General features: G+C 38.7%; 1 protein-coding gene across 1 annotated transcript in view; it reads right to left on the bottom strand.

The window, feature by feature from the left end:
- OCA2 (OCA2 melanosomal transmembrane protein) overlaps positions 1-23813 on the bottom strand; it is a 206399-nt gene that overhangs the window by 100949 nt on the left and 81637 nt on the right. Inside the window, exons 10-15 of the mRNA XM_035315178.1 lie at positions 22472-22543; positions 21500-21565; positions 20335-20391; positions 19195-19319; positions 15469-15607; positions 5857-5989 (exon numbers count right to left, since the gene is read on the bottom strand). Coding sequence (XP_035171069.1) covers positions 5857-5989; positions 15469-15607; positions 19195-19319; positions 20335-20391; positions 21500-21565; positions 22472-22543 — 592 coding nt within the window. The remainder of the gene's footprint in view (positions 1-5856; positions 5990-15468; positions 15608-19194; positions 19320-20334; positions 20392-21499; positions 21566-22471; positions 22544-23813) is intronic.

The raw sequence follows: 23813 nt of genomic DNA, 5'->3' as shown, positions 1-23813 counted from the left end.
GGGCTAAAGATCATTCTTTGCCCCTGAGGAAAAACATCACACAAAGCTGCAATGATGCTTCATGACACCTTGTAACCTGTGTCCCTGCAGTGTCCCTGTGATCCTGGACATTATTATTATTATATGCAGGCTTTTTTTTCATTTGAAAGTGTCCAAAAATAGCATTGGGGTTGTCTTGCAAGTCATCATAGTAGTTCTTCACCAGCATTAAACCAAATGGTTGTACACTACACTTCAGGCCTGGGCTTGAAGGTGCACAACAGTGCTAGAGGATGCAGAGGCAACCAGGGTAGCATTGGAGGACTGTGTAGCATTCTGGGAGCCAAACCTGTGGTCTTGTAACAATCATCTTTGGAAGTGGTCCCTAGAGTGAACTGGGGTGATGACAGGGGTAGAGATCCTACAAGTGCCCCAAAACCTAGCAAAATACAAAATTTAAACGCACATTTATTTGACACAACTGATGTGACTAAATCATTTTTAAATCTCCTGTTATCAGCACTTTTAGGTGCCTACTGACAAACTTTGACTGACAAACTATGTCTCAAGGCCAGAAAGAAACTACGAATCTGTTTGAATGATCATCACAAAAGAATTATAGCTTGAGTATGCTTGACAGACCTAGGACCAAACGGGTTTACGTGGAAGCCCAGCCTAGGGTCACAGACCATGAGAGCCTGGTACAGAGAGGAAGGGAAACTTCATGACTTCTTCCAGCAGCAGGCAAGGACATCTCATGTCATAAAACACAAAAGCTGTTAAAACACAACCACATGTCCCGGGGTTTGTTCCCCGAGGCAAGCACCTCAGAGCTTCAACAGGCAAGAGGGTTCACATGAACAAAATAATGACAACACTGGGCTCTACCCTGTGGTTAGCTACAGTTACAGCTGATTATGCCTATGCTACTATGGGACCTGGAGAAATTCGGCAGACTTCTAAGTGCTAAACAGGTTTTTCAGTTCCATCTTCTCTTCTGTCCTGACTTTACTCCTAACTGTGTCATCCTTTGGACAGTTTCATGCAAAATGGGGCCTGATGCAAGCAACACTTACTCTACATCCAGGAACAGCATCTGGACATCCTGGGTATGCAGCCAGCACAGTCCTATCAGTTGCACATCTGACAACCCTTGGTTATCCCTCCCTTACTCTTTTTCCATTCTAAAGTTTCTACCTATTTTCTGCTAGTTTTGTGCCTGTTTTTTGTTTGTTTGTTTGTTTGTTTTGTTTTCCTTCCTAGGAACTTTCCTTCCTTAGAACTTTCTAAGTTCTTCCTTTATAAAAGCAGCTGCAAAGCTCCACATGGAAGAAGAAACAGATTTGCTCACTCATCTGGTTACCACATTTCACATTGAGGGAAACAGTCTCATGTTTTTTCACACATTAAGCACTTTACACATGACTGTGATTAATTAGAAAATTCCTTCTGCTATAGGTTTTGCATACTATCCTACTGCCACAGCATTATTTTCCCAGCTGCTGCAGACAGTGAGCTACAAAGAGAATAAACATGCTCCCCCCTCTCCTATCATCACCCCTCCTGTTTCATCAGTGGGTCTCTCTTTCAACAAGGAAAACAAGAACAGGAGCAAGCAACACAGAAGAAATTGGGAGCTGGTGCCAAATCAGTCATCACAGTAAGAGAAAGTTCTTATTTAGCAAAAAATGTCAAGGATAATAATTGTCACCAAACTACATGTCAACCACTGTCCTGGGGAAAAGGATCTTCCCAAGCACTGAGGTCCACAGCCTCATAACTGAGACATAACAGCGTATTTTCATGCTTCCCAGGGACTACATAAGGCTAGGTTAACCGTTAGGGGATGTAAAAACTTTGATTTTGAGTAAGAAAATGTTTTGGGAGTGTGAGGGAGAGGGGGAAGAACAACAACGTTAATTCGTCTGCCACTTATATACTGTTATTTTGCCTTATTTATTCTATTGGGAAACACTATGTATACCTTTTAAAACTTCATAGCAGCCTACCCCAGTCGTAGCACCTTTTTCAACAACACAGAACAAGGTGCAGGTTTATCAGCTGAAAGTCACACTCAAAAAATTCCTCACGATATCCTTTCATTCTTAAAAAGAATTTCTCTCTTTCATGGTTGAGTTCTTCAGATTCTTTTTTTTCTGTTGTAATATACTACGCTTCAAGCCACTGCAGGTAAATGGTACTACCAGGGAAGAAATCTGTGTTTCTCTTTCTGCAAAAGTGCTACAGCTCAGTTCAAAGAGAACAACTTAAAGACACTGGTAACACACTGCATTGAAATAAGTCTGCCAATGTATTATCAGAATAACAGCATTGTTCGTTCTTAAAATTAGTGCTTATTCTTCCTCAGTGTAGCCCAAAACAACAGAAAAATTTTGAAGCACAAGGCAGACTGGAAAAAAATATATCTTAGGAGAATAATAAAAGTGTCACATATCTTGTTTAATTGCTAATCGGGGGCAGAATGAGGGAAGGCAGAAATTTAGCTGATTAAAGCAGCTGCTTCAAACAAGCCATTTCAAGTTATCACAGAATCATTGCCATCTGAAATGCAAGGACCTCTAAAAACACCTTGAAACACATTGTGCTCCTTCTGCAAATCCAAATTGCTCCAGCTACCTATTAATAGAGCCTGTGTTTGTCGCTTTCTCTTCCAATTTCACCAAAAATTTCAATAGAAGGAGTACTGCTTTAGCACTTGTTCTAATTGAACGGCTACTGATTAGCTTTGCAGCAATGGAGGAGCTGCTGATTATGAGAAAGGATACATGGTATACTGATTATAAGGCTGCTATATCTGAACATACCGAGCTGCAAGTAGCAATGATTACCAGGAGATGAACTGAAATATGCTAGCCTCTGTACAGCGTTTCATTCACAAAAATGTTATCTAAGTGAATAAATTGTACTATTCAAGGTAACCCAACAGTGATTACGTGTACTTGGTTTCTAAAACAATAAATAAAAAGCATGTTTTAAATTTTACAGGTGAAAGAAAAATAATTCTATTTTCTAAAGTGTGTGTTCATAAAATAATGCTGTTATGTTAGGAGTAAAATTGCTCACAGTTGGTAAAATGAATTTTCTGCCTTTGCAGATATTACTTATCTCTCGACACTTTGCAAGGTGGCTTTTTTAAAGATAATTGAAGTATATAGCTCTAGTTATTCATAGAAGGGTCCACAAAGCTATGATTTTTATTAGAAAGTAAGATATGAATAAAAATAAATTAATTCTCTTTAAATAAGAAAGTTGGAAAGTTACAAAAAATGCTGAATGCCAAAGATTTTAATAATATACTTCCAAGCAACAAAGAAAAGTAATCATTTTTTATAATGATGCATAATTACAAATGGCTTTATCTGGAATGTTGCAAGGTTTCCTTTTCTCCTTAACAAAAAGATAATTCCTCTCTCAGAGATGATCTCATCCACAAAGGATTGTCATTCTTGAGTCCTGTGTAGAACATGTGGGAACTTGCACTTCAGCATTTTGGTACAGAAGAGAGAGATCAATAGAAACATGAGCCAATTGCCTACATGTTCAGATTATGCATTATTTTCAGCAATGATGTCTTCCCATAAGGCAAAACTCAACCGTAATTATTTCAAGAGGACAAATTTGAGGCATATCTGTGGCTAAGTGAGGAGTTAGCACCCTCAATTTTCATTGAGTTACCTATTTCCTCCAAAGGCATTCCTGGCTGCCAAGATTAAAATTGAGCTTTTTGAATGTATACTGATGTAGCTGAGCCAGAATTGTCTTATCATTTTGTCTACCAGCAAATAAAATATTTTCTTTCTTTGACCCAGAACTACATGGTCAATAGATTTATTTACCAGGTGAGGAAAACCTCTTGCAGCACCTTCTCCAGTATGAGAAGTTAAGAAAATAAGATTCTCAATGGTACTTCTGAAAAATAAAATCTTATTTTGTGGTGTCATAAGAGAAATATTTAGGCATTTTAGAGGCTGACCTCATTGCTTTATTTCTCTTGCTCTCAGGATAAAATTTCTAAGGGTGCAGAAAGCCTCATCTGTTTTTCAATAGCATAGTAATGAAAATGTGTTCCTCATACCAAGCAAAAAAAAAAAAAAAAAAAAAAAAAAAAATTCTCCTTAATTTTCTTAGAAAACTGTTAGGCAGAACACCCCCAAAACTCTTTTATTCTTAACACTGAGCAGGACTTTGGCCCCTAGAGCTGTGAACAGATAGGCTGAGAGTACCTTGTGCTGAATGGGCACTGCAGTCACAGAATCCCAGAGCAGTTGAGGTTGAAGGGACCTCTGAAGATCATCTAGTTCAACCCCCCTGCCGAGCAGGATAACCTAGAGCACATTGTGCAGGATGGCATCCAGGCAGGTTTTGAATATCTCCAGAGAAGGAGACTCCACAATCTCTCTGGGAAACCTGTTCCAGTGCTCTGTCGCCCTCACAGTAAAGTGCCCTCTCATATTCAGCTGGAACTGAAGTGCTTCAGTTTGTGCCCATTGCCTCTCAGTCCCTCAAAACCAAATATCAGTACAAAAGCCAGCTTCCCAGGTGGCGAAGTCTCTGTTTGAACTTTCTTAAAGATGAGATTTGAGAGACAGGGTACGTCTGCTGAGGAGAGAGGACTGTTGTTTCTGTCTTTTTAATACTCCTAAAGCTAGTTTTCCCTGTGCCAAGGCAAGTCACTACAAGAGGTACTCATCTTGCCTAAATTAAGCACCTATTGTGAAAGTCTCTACCACTCAATCACCTTGGACTCCCTTTAAACTCAAAGGAGAGTCATAAACTTTCTGGAATGTGATATATCTGTTCTATTGTAGACTGCTATATTATGCTTTAGAAGGGCTTATCTTCCTCCGTGGGTTATAAACAGAGCCAAGTTATATGAGCCATATCAAAATCTGTCCTCACCATGCTAAACAGACATTCACAGTTCATTCACATGGTCTATGGTAGCCTGGATCCCAAGTCTACAGCAAACAAAAATGAAAAACCTTCACTCCTGGAGAAGAAACATTTATACTCAGCTATCTTTGTAATACAAAGCTCATTAAGAAATTATACTTTGTGAATCATTTCTCACCTCATAAAAAAATATAGACATTTGGGTGTTATTATTAAGTTTCACCACTCAAACAGATGCCTGAGAACAATGACGAAAACTTCAAAACCACCAAACAGAAAGACATTTTTGCACAAAGACAAAAAGGGACTGACGTACTCAACAGCTATTGTAAAGGCCAGTGGAACAGCATTACCAAGACTTCTAGAAACTACAGAAGTAAACAATCTAAAAAGAAATGCAGTTAGTCGTACTAAATTACAGAAGTTATACACCAGGGAAAGCTAAGTTTGAAAAAGCCACAGAGGAAACCTGGAAAAATTCTTCTAGCCTTGAAGAAACATTCTTCACTGACTGCAGACCAGGAAAATATTGCTGAAAAAATCCAGTGGGAGAAACCAACAGTGAGGGAATACATCAGTGCACTCTCATAAGGGAAACCTGGCATATATCTAAAACAAAGCTGTGAACTGAGCACCTTGAGCAGATGGTAACTATTGTGATACAGAACACTCCGGTATTCAAGCCTTTGGCTATAAATGATGCAAGTTATCCCCATAAATTTTGAAAGGTATTTAATTATTCATGCCAATACCTCAAGCTTAGCATCAAGAAAAATATCTACTTCTAGAAGTCAGAAAATATCACAATTAAAAACCAGATCTTAAAACTTAATATTCAGAGACTGAAGGTGAATGGGCACTTTCCTCCGAGGACAACATTGTAGTAGGCACTGATCAGTCCCTGCTTCACACATGTTCCTATTAAAGTAGTGTTTATTAAAATGTTTTCGTGCTCACACTTACCAACAATTTCACTTGGCTCCTTATTGTAAAGTTTTTTGTTCCAGTAAAGAAGTCTGAGAAAAGGAAAGGAGACCAGAACAACAAGGCAGATACCAACAAACATATGTCCTGTGAAGGCTGCAAAATCCAATCCCTGGAAATAAAAATGAAAACCTAAATTAAAAAATCAGTTATTTTCCTATAATACCTACAGGGAAAAGTATTCAACTATATGTACTTTAGGGATCAATAATAAATAGAAAGCAAAAAATTCAGTTCCAAGTACAGTATACGCTGTATTTCATCTGTTTCAAGGAGACAAGCAACATTACAATTTAGTTCAGAGAACTCAAAAATACTGTTAGGAGTTATTCTAAAATGCATTCAGTGTTCCTAAAACAGATTTTAAAAGAAAAAAAAAAATACTTTCGTCACTTTAACTTCATTTTAAATCATACTGAATCACAGAAATAGGTATTTTTAATGACCAACTTTGTTTTAAACCGAAGACAACATGGATTTTACAATAATCCTATCAGAGCCAGGATTTCATTTAAAGTCAGTAATGTTCTTCTACAATAAAAATATACCTCAACAACTGATTATTTTTCTGCGTGCTTAATAAACACATATATTTCTTTATATTTTGCATAATGAACCCCTTTAATTAAGAAGTTCTTAAAGTATAAAGTATAATATGTTAAAAAGCTGCTGCTTTAAACAATAAAAATTGATAGTGACAATTTTCCCTAATACTATGAAGTTAGCTGTGCTTTGAGTAGGACATTGGATTAGATAGCTTTCTGGACCCCTTTCAACTGAATTACTCCATAATTCTGTATTATACAAGCTGTAGTGGATCAAGGTTAGCCTTTCGGCTGGGATTTTCTGAACTAGTCAGGACCAACCTGTCCAAAACAAGTTACACACGAAGCTTCAAGGGGGGATCATGTCCAAGCACTCAGGTAGCAAGGAACTGTCCCATATCCACATTGCAGATGTTGCCTGAAATGGAGATCCCTGTAGAGCAGCTCCTTGACACTTGGGAGCACAGTCAAAGCCATGGGTAACTCAGATTGTCCAAACTGAATCTTCAGAGCTTCCACCGACTTCCCAGAGTCTCTAGAAAGTCATGGGATCTCCCTGTGTCACACAACGTCTGTACAACAGTGAGTGACTTGTCTTGCACCAAATATTTGTGTGCTACCTATAGGCCCTTCTGTAATGCCAATACAAATTAAAAACAGCTTCCCATGCAGCATTACCTCCTGTGTCTTAAGACTACTGAGGACTTACTACCTGAAATATGGGTTCTTGTGTATTGTCTCCTACTCAACCAATTTACATGGAAATGTTCCAGCTGAAATGGCTCCAGTTTAAAAAAAGGGGATAAATGTTTCCCCATTACATCAGAGAACATAATAAATAATAATTATTATTATTATAAAAAAAAAAAAATAGCACAAGAAACTGATTAAAGTGAGTAAGAACTTTCATAGCCAAATAAAGATTAGTGCTCTTTTAGAAAAAAAAAATAAATCCATAGTTTGCAGACAAGCACAATCAAGTAAATATGCAGACCTGGGTTTAGAATTTAGTCCTACTAAAAATAAAGGATTCTGCTACATAAGCTCAAATTTATCCTTAGTTACTATTTAGTAGTAGATTCTGTGCCACTACAGACACTAAAACGTAAAACTGCATGCCTGTCCATTCACTGTCTTCTCATTATAAATCAGCTGGTTCCGTATTTTTTATGACAAAAGAAAGATGATTCTTCATGAAGATATTTTTTTTAAGAATCAGACAGAAAAACATGATACCACAACAGAAAATAATACACCTTCATTCAGTTTGCCTACATATGAGTTCAGCCAGTCAAACGTCTGACACCTCTGCAAGATGCTCTTTACTACCAAACTTGTATTAATGCTCAAGAAGTTTGGCCTCCAGGCATCAAGTCAAGATTTCAGACTACAAGGCATATTTCTATGAAGGATGAAATCAGCATAGATTAGGAAATTTACAAATAGCAATGAAAGAAGAAAAAAAAATCTACAAAGGATTAATATTTGTAAGACCTGTTCCCAAAGTATATAAAGCCCATATCCCCCACATTTATTTCCTTAATTACAGACATTTGCCATGACAAGTGAATCTATTTTTTATACAGGTTGTCTCTAAGATTATGGTCAAAATGAAAAGTCAGAAAATTTTGTCTGGACATTGAGAATCCTGAAAACCAAAGTGAACTGATCTTGGTTCAGAAATTGCTCAGATATTGACAATGTACCATTTAAGAGTCCTGGAAGTATGGAAAATAAGCATTCCATTTTAGGTGGTCTCTAAAATGATTTGAGAGTTAGGAACTTGAAAGGAGTTAAGCTGTAAAAACACTGCAGCTACACCAGACAAAACAGTAATGCCTAAATCTGACCAAAAAAAAAAAAAAATGTTATTCTGTGACTAACAAAATGACTGGGAACCAGCTGGTTGAGGAACAATAAAGTGATAAAGCGTTAGCAGAATATACCCCACCCACAATTACCAGAACCAGGAAAATTACTTTTGCATCTGACCTAGTGTCAATAACCATAGTGGCCACAAAGCTTTCTTAGGCTGACAACGTGTTCAGATAACAAAGGAGGGTGCCAGCTACCAGGTGGAGTATTCTCTGCAGAGATACTCAGGCATAAAGCTAATTGCTACTGTAGGAGATAAAGAAAAATAGGAACCTGAAGAATCCCAGGAAACTGGAGTTTAAGCTGGTGATGGCCCCACCATATGTTAATGGAACTTAAACGGTTCATGGCAAACAACTGCTAAGATTTACAAAGTCGCCTGCCTGGAAGTTTTGAACACCAAACACCAATTTTAAAGCAAAACAATTGTGCTTTGTTATTGAAGTACTGCAATGCAGAAGCTTCTCAAACAAAAAATACAGCAAAAGAAATGTGCTCCTTGAAACCCACAAAATTAATTTCTCTATGAAAAAGAAATTCACGTCAATCTGGAAGACAAACTAAAACAATGAGGTTAATAAAGAGGTCTCAGGACTGACTGAGAGATTAAAGGAATCAAAATGAGACAGAGCTCACAATACTCTTAAAAATCAGGTTTAACACAGTGTCACAACACAAGAGCTAACACAGTCTTAAGGGTGATTTGCAGACATCATCATAAGAGAAAAAAAAAATCTACCTGATTTTTAGCATCCTATGTGGGAGCTTACTCAAACTTTTCAAAGAGCAGCTGGGTTGAGATTCAGAATTTTGTTAAACTTCATAATATCACCCCATTGATCTTTCTTATATCTGAGATCCTTGGGGAAGAACAAAATGTGCTTCTCTGCTGCGACTGCAGAACAGCTTTCCAATTCAGCTGAAACAAATCATTTTCTGACATGGAGCGTGTTTATTTCAGGAAAGAGCTTGCACAATGATATTGCTCATGATAGTGCAAGGCTGGATTCAATTCTCCTCTCTTCTCTTGCTCCCAGCTTTCCTTCTTGTTTCCTCCTTACAACAGTCCACAGCAGCCAGCATGTGAAAATGGTACCTGATGATCAGTAGCACCTTGGATAACTTGTTGCCAGTACGGGGAAGCTGAGGACTACCATGTGCAACCCCTTTACTCCTTGTATCAGAAGGGCTGGTGGTACAAAAGAGTTCACCCAGCCCATCCTGATGCTCTGGGCTGGGTGCTTAGCACATGCCTCTCTCTCCAGCACACAGAATATGCTCTCAGGGTAGGAGCAGACAGATTTCCCATCAGACATTATCAGGTAACTAGTAGTCAAATGGCAACTTGTGGAGAACTTTCAGAGACCATTTCTATTTTCTGAGAAGGAAATAGAAAAGAGGGAAGGGGATAGGATAAGGAGGAATGAGGTTGGCAAAACCAAGCTCTGACAATAGGGCAACATACTGATTTGTTAATTTAGCAGAGGAACGATCATGACAGAGATCCTCAGGCTTCCTGCTGCTCTGTTACAAAGGGTTTAGGTCACATCACAGATACCAATGTCACAGCAGAGGATCGCAAGATGGTGGCACAGACAATTCCCCAGTCACTCCTGCTCCCTTGCCCACCCTCTAGTAAGGGCATGCAACATCTACACAGAGCCTGTATTCATACTCTGTGTGCCTTTTATACCTCCTGAGTTGTCTGCACTGCTGGGGACAGGATTCAGCATTTATAAAAACACATTAAAGCGTTCCACATGTCTGCTGCATACAACAAAATGTCTTTTTCATAAAGATTTTCTTTTTCCTGCACAATAGACTGAAATAAAATTGACATGCACAAAAGGCAAGAAATACTTTTCTTCCAGGGGATTTCAATCCATCAGATAAATACAATACGTGCCTCAAATGTCCCCTACTCGAGGCTATGCTGATTGTGTTAAATTTCTCCTGTTCCCCAGACGACAATGAAAATCTAAAGATTTTGTTTTACCAAGACAACAGCCTAAAGGTTCCCTTGCCTACAGACTCAAAGCTGAAACAGAGTGGGCATCTTTCTTTAGTTTATGGTTTTAAACATGAAGTCGCATATTTCAATTTCGTATTAGGAGGAGGTGTCATACTGTTTTCCTGAAATGCTAGCTTTCCATCATCCTGACCTGTTTTGATTGTTTGTTTATGGGGGTGGGGGGTTGACTGCTTTTGGAGGTGTGAAATTAAATTCTAGTATTTCAGACTTTTCCAGAAGAAAGCAGCCATTTTAAAGAAAAGAGAAAGCAAAAATTATAGCTAGGTGCATGAATTCAGGGATCACCAAATGCTGTGCTTCTAGTCAGAGTGCCCTTCAATTATTTTTTTAAAGCTAATCAAATGAAGAAGAGCAAGAGTAATTTATTATTTCTACACTGGCTTAAACGTCCCTTCGAGCCGAGTGACTGAGATGTATGTTGTGTCAGGAGGAACTGCTCATGATGTTGCTGAGAGACAAATCACTGATGGTCTAACAGCTACATAAAGATAATGCTTATCTGAGACATTGATGAGAACCCTTTTTTGCCTTGCACTGTATTCTTTCATGATTACTACATGCAGAGATAGGGAAAAAAATCTAAAATCAGCTATAAAACCATACATTTTATTTCATATACCTTACCTAGGGTTTCATTTTTCTTGAGGAAAGGAATCAATGAAACATTGACAGAACAAACAGAAGATTTACAAACTGATTAAAAGTTTTACCAAGCTTGTCTACAACAAGCTCAACAAAAATAGCCTACAAGCTATGGGAATCCATTTCACAGTCTGCCGGTGCTTGAAATACCTTCATAGATTTACATATAGGATTTTCTCTCTTCTGTTGGTCAGAATTATCTACTTCTATTCATACATTTTTGGCACCAAAATTTATCATAAAATAAAACCAATTAATATAGCATCATGCTAAATTTCAGCATGAAAACTGAAAGCCTCTGAAACGCAGGTGTCCTGGTTTCAGCTAGAATAGTTAATTTTCCTCCTAGTAGCCGGTATGGTGCTGTGTTTGGGATTTAGGATGAGAATAATGTTGATACCATGCTGATGTTTTAACTGTTGCAGCACAGTGCTTACACTAAGCCAAGGACTTTTCAGCTTCTTGTTCTGTCCTGCCAGAGGGCAGGCTGGGGGTGCAGCAGGAGCTGGGAGGGGACAGACCCAGGATAGCTGACCCAAACTGGCCAAAGGGGTATTCCATACCATCTGGCGTCATGCTGAGCAATTTATATAGGGGGGCTGGCCAGGGTTGGGGGACCACTGCTCGGGCTGGGATGGACATTGGTCAGTAGGTGGTGAGCAATTGCATTGTGCATCACTTGTTTGTACACGTTATTATGATTATGTTCCTTTCTTTCCTAATAAACTGTCTTTATCTCAACCCACAAGCTTTCATTTTTTTCCCCGATTCTCTCCCCGTTCCCACTGGGAGGAGTGGGGAGGGTGAGCGAACGGCTGTGTGGTGCTTAGCTGCTGGCCAGGCTAAACCACAACAGCAGGACAGGAGATCCCGATGGCTGTTCATTTTCTGGGGAATTCCTGTCAAATGGCAAGAATAACTCTGAATGGGTTGCTGAATATCCCAAATCCTCAGCAAACATCAGATAAACAGTACAAGATTTATCACATACCATACACTGTAAATAAACAGGGACCCTCAAGAGGATATAATCCAACACAAGCTAAAACTGTCTTCACTCTTATCATTACCTCTTCTAGATAAATCTCAATACACTAATATACACTATTCTCACACCATTTTGCCCTGGAGACCTATTCACCATCCCTTGTCCAAAGATCCTGTAATCACAGCCTAAGCTTAGGGCCCAAACAACTTCAGGTATCAAAGGCGTGATTGCAGATACTTGGGAAATTTCCAAATAGAGGACTTAACACTCAGCCTTTCTGAAAGCAATGGCTGGTTTGAAACAGTTTGTGCTGGATTGTGTATATAAAACAGAGTTCCCAAATTCCAAAGCAAACATCTCTTTAAGATAAAAATATAATTTTGCTAACTATGGCCACAAAGCAGCAGTATTCTGAAGGTAATAAAAATGTTTAAAGTTTTGTATTCACTGAATGAGTTTCTCACTTGCTCTTAATAAAATCTCTTTATTTTCATCATTTTCTTTTCCTAATATCACAATATAAATGCTATTTTGTGAAACTTCTTCCAGCTTCATCTTATGAAGAAGTGAGAGTACAACAAATCTCTATCTCCAATTATGCAAATGTTCCACTAATTCCAGGCACGATGGAAGGGGAAATGCTAGCATTATAAATTAACTGCTGCTATTAAAAAACAAAACAGCCAAAAAAAAAAAAAATACCTTTAGGTATTCATTCATGTCTCAGTACAAATAAACAGACTTATCCTTACATTTTAATGAGTAAGGTTTAACACAGTGCTTATTTATGCAAATATATTTCTCATAAAATATTTTTAATATGACATGAGTTTTCCCTAGAACCTAGGTAAAAAAAAATCTCTTCAACACTACAGTAAACAAATAGTAAAGCATTTCTAATACTTTAACACAACAACAGGATCCAATGGAACAGGGCTGCACTTCATTTTGTATTTATTTAACAAATCAAGGTTTCCTAAGAAAGTGTGAACTTGTATAATGTCTCACTCGGCTGCTTTTAGAGGTAAAAGTACAAGAGTAAAACTCCAGGAAGACTGGTAAAATCCTCATTCTTATCACACCTTCTAAAATAGAAAAAACAATCCTCTTCACAGTGCAAAAAACCATCAGCCTCTTACAGGGGCAGTTGTCCAAGTATTACTAGTGCAAAAATAACACTGGAAAAAAAGTGTAAGAGGATGAAAATAGGAATTTCAATGAAATTATCATGGAGAAAATTTTTTATAGAATGGCAAAACCATGTCTGAGGACATGAAAAAGAAGGAAAAAAAATAGCTATTTTCTTTAGAAAACATAGGAATAAACACTTCAAACAATATTGCATGAAGTGCTGTTTCCAAAATGAAACTAAAATAAGCAATTGTATTCAAAAATTTCTACCTCTGAAACACCAAAAAAATAAAATAAAATTAAAAAATCACTTAGTACAAATGTAGCTGGCATTCCACACATTTCAGTGGCAGACTTGGGTTTGATCCTATAAACTATCCTCTCAGCAGCTACTAGAACTAGCATCAGAAACAATGTCTACATTTCATCTTTGAATAAAAGAGAGCTTGCTAGAGTGGATGGACAAAATTAGGAATCTAGATATTAGTTCAACAGCATAGACTGCAGGGGTCCAGATGGTCCAGGTCCCTCCATGCCCTCTCTTTTGGCTTTATCCAGCTTCTCCTGCTATCACTCTCCTAGTCAGATCCCCTCCAGAGGGGCTGAAACCTATGCACTGAGGATATAAATAGTGAGGTCAAAAGCCATGCCACCTCAGAGCCCAGGATGGGTCTTTGACCCTCCCATATATATATATATATATATATATATATATATATATACATATGGAGATATAACAGATGAGAATGTAGGAAAGAAGAAGTACAAGTCACATAGTCCTGTGCTGAATCTAATCTATTTTCTTACATCCTTACTTCTGTGATCCAACAAAGATACGAAAAAGCTCCAGAGTGAAAATGTTTGCAAAGTTTTTCTGGTTGTTTAAAATACAGAATTTGCTACAGTGTCACATCTTCCAGAGTATGTATACATCTGAGTCCTCCTAAAATTACCAATATCTCATTCAAGAAAAATATAAAATTGTTTCCTTTCAGTGTGATTGCTTAATTGCTTGCTGTGTTTATAGCCCCTGCAAAAGGTTTTGCAGAGACTATGAGTTTCTGAGTATTTAGAAAAATGACCTGTGTGGCAGGTGCTAATTATTCTCCTTTAGAAAAGGAGGTTGAAATAATTGCATAGATTTTATATTTTAAAATGTAAAATTTAGCAATCAAATCCTCAGCCAGGAATATCACAGTCTCCAAAGTCAACCAAACTAATTGCAGCACATTTCAAATATTTTGAAAGTAAACATTTAATTCATTAAACACTATTAACTTTCAAAGACATTTTCCAACCTGGACAGTACTTAATTAATTTGAGTGTATGCAGTTAATTAGAAGAGATCTTTCTTTTAGTATAACAGAAATGTAATTAACTCTAAATTTAAAAAAAAAAAAAAAAAAAAATGTTTATACAAAAAATCCCTCATCCCACTTGCACAGATATTTTCACGCTAGTCCATATGTTACGCTAAATTCCTTTAAATTCATCTATGGCACCAGTGTCACAAAGTAATTTGGGGTTTATGAAACCTGGAAAAAATAGAAAGCACATGGTTGGTGTCCTTACAGGGTGGAGAGGGTCGTGTGGGAGGGAGGAGATGGTGGGACCAGGACAGTCCTTCTGGCAGGGGGTTGGAGTGCTTCTGTCCCATCCAGCACTTGCCACCATAGCCTTCCCTTTGGCACCACTCACCCGCCAAACTGAAACAGTTTTATCCATAAATAGAAGAGCCAAGTGCAGGAAGTTAAATTCCATCAATGTAGCCTGGGGATACCAAAGGTTGGCAGGAGGTGGGAGCCAGCTGGGGCCCGTGCTGCATGGCAGGAGCCCCTGCTCCCCTCTCACCCACATCCCAAAGGGCTGCAGCTAGAGGACAAAGCCACCACCTCCAGCTGGGTCACATGTGACAGGTCCACAGGGGCTATGCAGTCTCTTGCAGCATGCACAGGTGTGTTCAGACAGTTTCTTGTTTAAAAGTCACAAGAAGGCATAGAATGGTCTCCATATATTTAAAGTTTGGATTTTCATACCCCTTTTCACGTCCGTTTCTTATTTTATTCAACTTTCTGCTTCTACAGCCCTCCATTGTTTTGATTCCTTCTTCACTTTGTCATTGACAAGGAAAACCCCCAAAATAAAGAAAAGGAAACCAGTATTCTCAGCCCATATTAAAAAGTCTGCTCTTCATCACAGTTTTTTTCCTCAGAAGATCACTCTGTTGTGTCTGATCACCCTACTAAGAAAGAAATAGCGTGGCAGAACAAGCAGATAGTGTACTGCTCATATGGCTGTCTGGGGGAAGAAAAGGTTCAACACAGCATAAATCAGCGTCAGCACTTAATTTTAGTGGCAGAGTAGCTTGCAGTACATACCTCCTTCCTCAGCTCCTGCTTGGAAACAATAATCACGTTTGGAGGATCCCCAACAGCTGTGGCAGCCCCCCCAATATTTGTGAAAATTACTTCTGCAATCAGGACGTGCCTGGGATCAAGATTAAGTACTTCACAGAGCCTGCAATATAAAGAAAATTGAATTAGCCTCTTACCCTATGATTATATTCCCTTAAATCTTAAAATCTTTAAAAATTACAAAACAAAGTTCTTCAACTGAAAAATTTCAGGATGTGAATCATAATAGCTGTGTGTGTGTGTATGGTTGAAATTTTCATTTTATATATACTTTGGTAATTATAGCAATATCAATGCAAAAAATGTAGATATTTTACATTTACAATGCAATAGTTAATGGTAAATGAAACTGATGTGTTTTAAACAGAATTTCATTAGAAGTAATCAATTATTCCAAAAGTTGAACTGCACAGAAAGTTTCAAATTTAAAACCCCATTCTATGTGTTATATACCTTTTTAAGCCATGGTTCCCAGGTGACACTGATATATGGAAAATTATTCTGGGCAACCACAAGCTCTGTACTCGGCCTTAATTATTGACTGTCGTGTGGGGAGCAGAAGCAGAGGACAGGCCACCTATCAGCCATGAATAATGCATCTATCAGAGAACTCAATTTTCAGCAGAGGTTTACCCAGTTCTTTCTGCTCCTGGTTCTCCCCCTTCCCTAAAGTTTAATAATAAGCAAGGAGCGGCACCAGGATGATTCAGGAGCCCACGTCCCAGGTACCCACTCCTGAGCACAGCATTGACAGCTGGGGTAAAAGCCCAGAGGGAAAAGCCTCTCTGTTTCTCAAGGGGGCATGCTTAAATTATTGCCCCCTCTACCTAATACAGGATATGGGAAAGCCTGGGCAGTGAGCCTTCATCCTCAGGATTTCATTCATTGTAGTGCTGTCAGTCATTTCCCTGAAGGAAGTTGAGCTTTACGGTTCAACCTAAGTCTATATTATTAAAGCTTATATTTCAAAGAGAAAAGCATGTGTTGCACAAAAGCTTACCTTGATACACTTACTCTGTCAGCAAGAGTATCAATTTAAAAATTGGATAAAGCACTGTTAGCTTATACATATATCAGTACATAAAAAGTCCAGAACAAAGTAACTGTACAAAAATGCACTATTTCCCAAATAGTATAAAATTATGCAGTTAAAAGTGTACTCTGTAGTACAGCTGGCCCAACTGTACTAGTTGTGGCACCATACTACAATCATACTTTGAACTTCGTCACTCCATCGTTTCCAGAATTTCTAAATAAACTTAACATTTCATTAGTGTTTGGCTGGGTTTGGTGTTGATTTGTTTTAATATGCCTCATGGTAGCTTGAGAAATGAACAGCAGATGTACTCCAAGAAAGTCCAAGCCCAAAGTATAGAACAATTACAGTGTGTTAGCTGTACTGTGGGACTGAACTTTCTCAGTACACTTACCCTAGTTATATAATTCCCTGTGTGAACAACCATTAGCCTTTTCCAGTTCTCAATAACAAAGCCTTTTGACAATAAACTATAGCTAAGAATGGGTAGTTATTAATTTTTTATTGGCTTACTTCAAAATGCAGAGAGAAAAAAATATCATGTTTTACGCCTTATTAATGGCGGTCTAAATCCTTATATTCACAGAATCGGTAGCATTTTCTGCAAGCTCTATCTCCATGGCAATGCAGCGCAGTGTGATGTAGCGAAGCTTTAGACAAAGGCTGAAGACAATGACAGTAAGATAAAAACAAAAAATGACCCCCAGCATGATGTTTTTAGAAATAGGTTATTATTTGTTTCGATTAGAGCAAATTTTATTTTCACTTCAATAGTAATTCAAATACAAATGTTTCCTGCACACTGAATTTGCCCTTCTTCAGTGTTACAAGCTCAGTTGGTATAAAAAGGAATAAATGCTACAGTAACTCTGCCTGTGAACTGTAGTTCATGATGCACTGACATCTGTGTTTCAATACATTCCCAATTATAGTTAATACAAAATATTCTGCAACACAGCTAAAGAAAACTTGGTGTTTAGTAATTCCAATGTTGCTTACTGTTAGAGGTGCAATTATTGACTGGAGTAAGGCAAAGTGATCTCTTTAAAATATAATCAGACAGAAGACAAATGGAGCTTTCACTCACCAGCTGTTTCCCAATCTCGAATAAATGCCACTTGCAAAATTGGTTTTTACTGCTTTACACTACCTTTTAAAATGGCAGCATATCTTAATAGAATTTTGTGTACTTTAATGATGTGTTTTAATACTTTTTAAATGATGTCATAACCACATGGATGAAAAGCTCGACATGAGCCCACAGTGCGCATTTGCAGCCCAGAAGGCCAACTGCATCCTGGGCTGCATCAACAGAGGAGTGGCCAGCAGGGTGAGGGAGGTGATTGCCCTCCTCTTCTCTGCCCTTGTGAGGCCCCACCTGGAGCCCTGCATCCAGGGTCCCCAGCACAAGAAGGACGTGGACATACTAGAGCAAGTCCAAAGACCACAAAATTGATCAGAGGGCTGGAGCACCTGTCCTATGAAAAAAGGCTGAGAGAGCCAAGGATGCTCAGCCTGAAGAAGAGTATATTCTGGGGAGACCTTGTTGTAGCTTTTCAATACATAAAGGAAGTTTAAAAAAAAAAATAATAATGGAGAGTGTCTTTTTACATGGACAGATAGAGATGGGACAAGGGATAATAGCCTTAAACTAAAAGAGGGAAGATTTAGAGAAATAAGGAATGTTTACTGTGATGGTGATGATGCACCAGAAGGTTGCCCAGAAGGTTGCCCAGAGAAGCTGTGGGAGGTGTTCAAGGCCAAGCTGGATGGGGCCCTGGGCAACCTGATCTAGTGGGTGACATTCCTGCCCATGGCAGGGGGGTTGGAAATGGGTGATCTTAAAGGACCTTAAAGATCCCTTCCAACCCAAGCCATTCTATTATTCTATGAATGGCTGCAAGCATTACATCACTCAGGATTATTTTAAAACCACAGTAGATCTTTCATAAACTAAACTGGATTAACTAGACAGGTTAAATTCAGGTTAAACAGTGCTTTCTAGTCACACATTCATAGAGGTTGCAATTCATGTGTTATTAATTTACATAAATCTGAAGTAATTAAAGTCACTGTTTTATTTAAAAAAAATACATATATTTCATCTCCAATCACAGAATTGACCTGTGACTGTACCGATGTCATGATCAGCATCAGGAAGAAAATTCAGAGTCTCATATCTCAAAAGAAGATTCTTACTTGAAATCTGGAAGCCTTGTAACAAGTATTAGAAGGGATAACACTTATGCAACACAAAAATTACTAAACAAAATTGTATATAGCCCGCAAAGGACAAGACAGCATTAATTAAAAAAAAGAAAAAATCTCCCTGCTTACAGGAAAAAAAGTAATCTGCTAGGGAGCATTTGGTGCAATATCCTATTGCAGTTCAGATATGGAGACAAACCAGGGTGGTTAACTCCCAAGGCAGCTAATCAGGCTTCAGATATATATGTTCACCAAACAACACAAAAGGAAAACAACAAGTGATCCCTTTGAAAACATCAGCTCTTTACCCTAATACAATAGGAGTATTTGAAGTTTTAATTTCCATTTAGATGATCAAAAAAGTCCAAATAAGCATTTATACACACATGCCTACTACTGATTGCTGGCTATAAAAGACTAAGTCCAAAACCATAACAATAAAGTACCTTATGGTTACTGGAGTAAAGAGCAGCATAGTGGTAACGTTGTCCAAAAATGCAGATAGAATTGCGGCAATAAGGCACAGAAGCGTAATCATGGCCCACACCTTTCCTCTAGAGAATCGATAAGCCTAATAAAAAACAAACAAACAACAACAAAATTAAGGGACTACACCATTCCAGCTGAGCTTTCAAAACATGACAGATAAACTACTTCACAAAAGATGAAGCAACAGTGAGCTCAGAGCATTTACTACTCCATGCACGTCCATCACTACCCTCTCCAATATGCATTAATTTAGCAACAAAACACATATTGGAAGCTGGCAAACATCTCCATCATACAAGTATGAAGAGACCTCATAGTCCACTGCCAGGCATGGAGGGGGTCCACAGCAGGAGCAGGACTGAGCCCGCACCTTCTGCCTGCACGACAGGGTGGACTAACACAGTTCAGCCCTCCTATCACCTTCACAAGCTGCGACACCTTCCTCATTCTCACAGCAGCACCACCAGGGCTACAGTCTGGACATCTATCTAGACAGGGTTTTTTTCCACATGCATTTTGCTTGGGTGTTCTGTGCTCAAAGCAGTCCTCTTTATTGCTTTTGTTTTATTTCTTTCCACAGTTCTCAGGAAAATTAAGCTTTGCAACAAGAGTCCCTCACTATGGGTAATACTTGCTTTACAGCCAATCCATCAGAATTACCCTTTTCATGTAATCTTTGGTTCTGCTACTGTGCAAAGGGCTGTGGCCATTTGTGACTGTAATGTGGACATGTGTGACTGTAAAGCTAATGATTGTTCCCATATTTCCTCTCTCCTACTGCCAGACATAAGTACAGATTTCAGCTACAGAGGAACTGCAGTCCTGGGCAAGTTAGCGGGATAATTCAACTTTATATTGTCCACATGCTTGTGTATCCTACTGGGGGCTTTTGTCTTTCTCCTGCAGAAAGAGAATTGCCTTAAAGACCTGCTTTGATCCCTAAAAGATTTTCTTGCAAAACTACAAGTTGACCACTGTCATTTGTAGTGTGATAAATATACACTGCCCAAAGAAAGTTCTATTGAATTCTTTGATGATCTTATTATATATTAACTTGATTAAACTAGTAATAATTAAGAGTACCGAAACAAGCCTACCTTTACTGCACAGTAATCAAAGAATCCAGTTTCTGAAAATATGGCCACCAAAACCATCTACCAAAAGAAGAAAAAAAAAAAAAAAAAGAATAGCTTGCAACTGAATTACACAAAACCAATGTAATATAGTTTGTGGCCCTAACAAAAGCCCTTTGTATCTGCCACTGTTTTGAGAATCTGATCATTTTCATATCAGGATAACTATTACAGCTGTTGGCTATCTCAGATATCATATGGTGAAATTTAGTTCTCAGCATTAGCAGTCTCTAAATTAGTCTGGTTGAATTTTATTTTTAACGACTAAGTAGGCATTATACATTAAAGAGTCAATGTGTCTCCCTTGCATCATTAATCAAGAGAAGCCAATAACTGTGTGCTTTCTGCAATAATGCTCTACAGATTACAGAAAATATCAGCTCCAAGAACTACCTGCACTTTCCCACATTTCTGGGCTGTTGCCTGTACTTCCATCTTTGCTCCCAATAGATTTATTTTTTTTTTGCTTTCTTTTTTTGTGGGGAGGGCAGGCGGGCCCAGAGCATTGTCAGTAAATTAAAATAAATAAATAAATAAATAAATAAATAAATAAATAAATAAATAAGAAAAAAAACTCAGAATGGAAACAGAAAATGGTAAATTTGCGTGCGTAAACTGTGTATTTTATATCAGCATTTAATCACAGTTGGACAACACTTTTTATCATAAATAGCTCTGGGCAAAGTGATAATATAGTATATTCTTATAATCTAATCATATATTTCTCCTCTATTTCTGGTTTTCTCTTTTTGGCTCCAAACATGACACTAAGGCAAAGAAAGCCAGTAGAGTGTGTTTGAGGAAGTTTCTGAGTAAACAAAATTAACAAGATAAATGAGAGCGATAAAACTTGACACTTAAACAGGTTTTCCAATTTATAGACCTCAATGATGGGTTTTGTGTGTTATCAGTATGATTCTACAGATTTAAAAAAAAAAAAATAATCAGTATTTTCAAAGGCTCCTTCAAAGGTATGTTCATCATCCTTTTTGATAAATATCTCAGGGCCAAATTTTCATCAGAACATGTCCCAGTAAAGTGCAATTAACAAAACATTTTAAAAAGTAACATCTAGATATTAAATGTGATTATCTCAACACATTTAGAGCAAGAGATACCATTTAATTACCATTCCAAACAGTAGCGCCAGTGTCTCATAATCAATCCACTCTACCACTTTGACCATACTTGGCCTCTGCAATCAAAAAATACAATTACCAGTAAATACCGCGGAACACCTAACTTGTGATTAGCTATGAAGCATAAACTCCACTTAACTGATGAGCCATTTAAATAATCTCAGACAGAAATTAATAAGTGTTCCTACAAGGCATACAAAAATGACTCTTTTTTTTATTATTATTACTTCATTATTATTATTGTTATTACTACCACTATTAATTTAAAGTACTGCAGGCATCCTAAGTGGGTCATTATCAAAAGCCTACATTAAGCTCTTGGTTTATCTATTTGTTCCTTATGTAGCTTTGAAGAAATAAATTATAACAGGATTATATGCTACACCCCATTTTTCCTTTTCATAAGATAACAAAAGCATACAGCTTCACCTGTGAACACATTGGAGGGAATTTAAAAGAACATAGCAATGATGTGGTGACTAGTTATAAGAAAAAAAAAAATGAAAAAAAAAAATCAATCAGACTTTTCACTAAATATCAACTAAGAGTAAGTGGGGGCAACAGGGGGAGAACAAAAGGATTGGAAAGTATAAGCATGAGGTGTAAACATTTAGGGCAGCATAAGGCAGTGTATTTTCCATTTAGGTTTGATTGGTAACCTAACATTACTGAAAATAACAGTGCTAAAATAAATCTGAATTATGCTAAAAACAGCTGTACTCAGCTTCCTGCAAATCATAACTAAATGCATCAACTGACTTTTACTCCTCTTCTGTCTATGTCATAGGCTCTCCTGCTTTCCCCACGGTGACTTCCCATCCTAATATCTGCCCTAGCATCTTGTTCTATTTAAAAAGGCTGCTGTCTCCTGTGTCCACTCACAACACGGCAACCCCTGGATTTTTTGATATCATAGACATAATTGAAGTAAGGAAGTAAGCACTTACAGTTTGATAACTTACCTCCCCAACAGCAGCTAATGCAGCTAAAGCTGCCAAAGAACCCAGCATCGCTGCAAGGGTCCTGTGAACAATCTGCAAGAAAGTATAAGAAGTGACCAAAGACTCCTTTTAACATCTCGTTACTATTAAAAGAATAAAAATTTCTATAGTTGAATCTTTTCTTGTTTGTTTGTTTGGTTTTGTTTCTTATTTGACCCCACTATCCTCTCAAAAATAAATAAATAAATAAAGCTGAAGAGAAAATGGCTGATTACTTTGACTCACTATAGGAATAAGAAAATAAATGCCATGTCTGTGGGAACCCTGTAGGAAGTCTCAAGGCAGAGAAGGAACTTGGGAATGCATTTCCTATATTTGCCAACTAGTGGCTTGAGTAGGAAAGCCATTAAGCTTCCCAATTTAAGGATTAAAAAGTCAGGCATCTCTGCCTGAGCTAGTCTTGCTGGTTTTCCTTCACAGCCCATGGCAAGAAGACACACAGCCAAGAGGTGGTCTACCTCATTCTTTCTAGGCACTTGTTTATATCTAATGAACTACAATGACCTACAAATACAAAGCAAGACCAAAGCATGTATCTCAGACCTGGGGCAGATGGATCTTATAGACATACTAGATTGAGTTCCTAGGTCCATTTTGTGGTCTGGGGCACCGATAGATCTTGCAAACCTGCGGACTTGCTTTTGCACTCTCACACACTGTATTTGAACATGTTAGATCAGAGCCAGCTCCAAACAGCTCCAAAAGGGACCCACGGCTGGCCAGAGCTGAGCCAGGGAGCGACGCTGGGTGGGCCTCTGGGAGAGCAGAGGTACGGAAGCTGCACAACATCAGCTGGGAGAGAGGAGTGAGAACGTGAGAGAAGCAGCCCTGCAGCCCCCAAGGTGAGTGCAGCAGGAGGGCAGGAGGTGCTCCAGGCAGGCAGCAGCAGTTCCCCTGCAGGCTGTGGAGAGGCCCCTGGTGGAGCAGGCTGTCCCCCTGCAGCCCATGGGTCCCACATGGAGCAGATCTCCACGCTGCAGCCCATGGGTGGAGGAGCCCCCGGTGGAGCAGGTGGATGTGGCCTGGAGGAGGCTGCGGCCCATGGAGAGCCCCCGCAGGAGCAGGCCCCGGGCCGGAGCTGCAGCCCGTGGAGAGGAGCCCACGCAGGAGCAGGGGTCTGGGGGGAGCTGCCGCCCGTGGGGGACCCGTGCTGGAGCAGTTTGCTCCTGGGAGATGGACCCCGTGGTACGGAGCTGTGTGGGAGCAGATCTTGAGGAGCTGCTGCCTGTGGGCAGCCCCCGCAGGCTCAGTCTGGGAAGGACGGCATCCCGTGGGAGGGACCCCATGGGGAGCAGGGGCAGAG

Source organism: Oxyura jamaicensis, chromosome 1, assembly GCF_011077185.1.
Source record: "Oxyura jamaicensis isolate SHBP4307 breed ruddy duck chromosome 1, BPBGC_Ojam_1.0, whole genome shotgun sequence".
NCBI classification, from domain to species: Eukaryota; Metazoa; Chordata; class Aves; order Anseriformes; family Anatidae; genus Oxyura; species Oxyura jamaicensis.
Note: the sequence above shows the minus strand (reverse complement) of the source record. Positions and strands in the feature narration are given on the sequence as shown.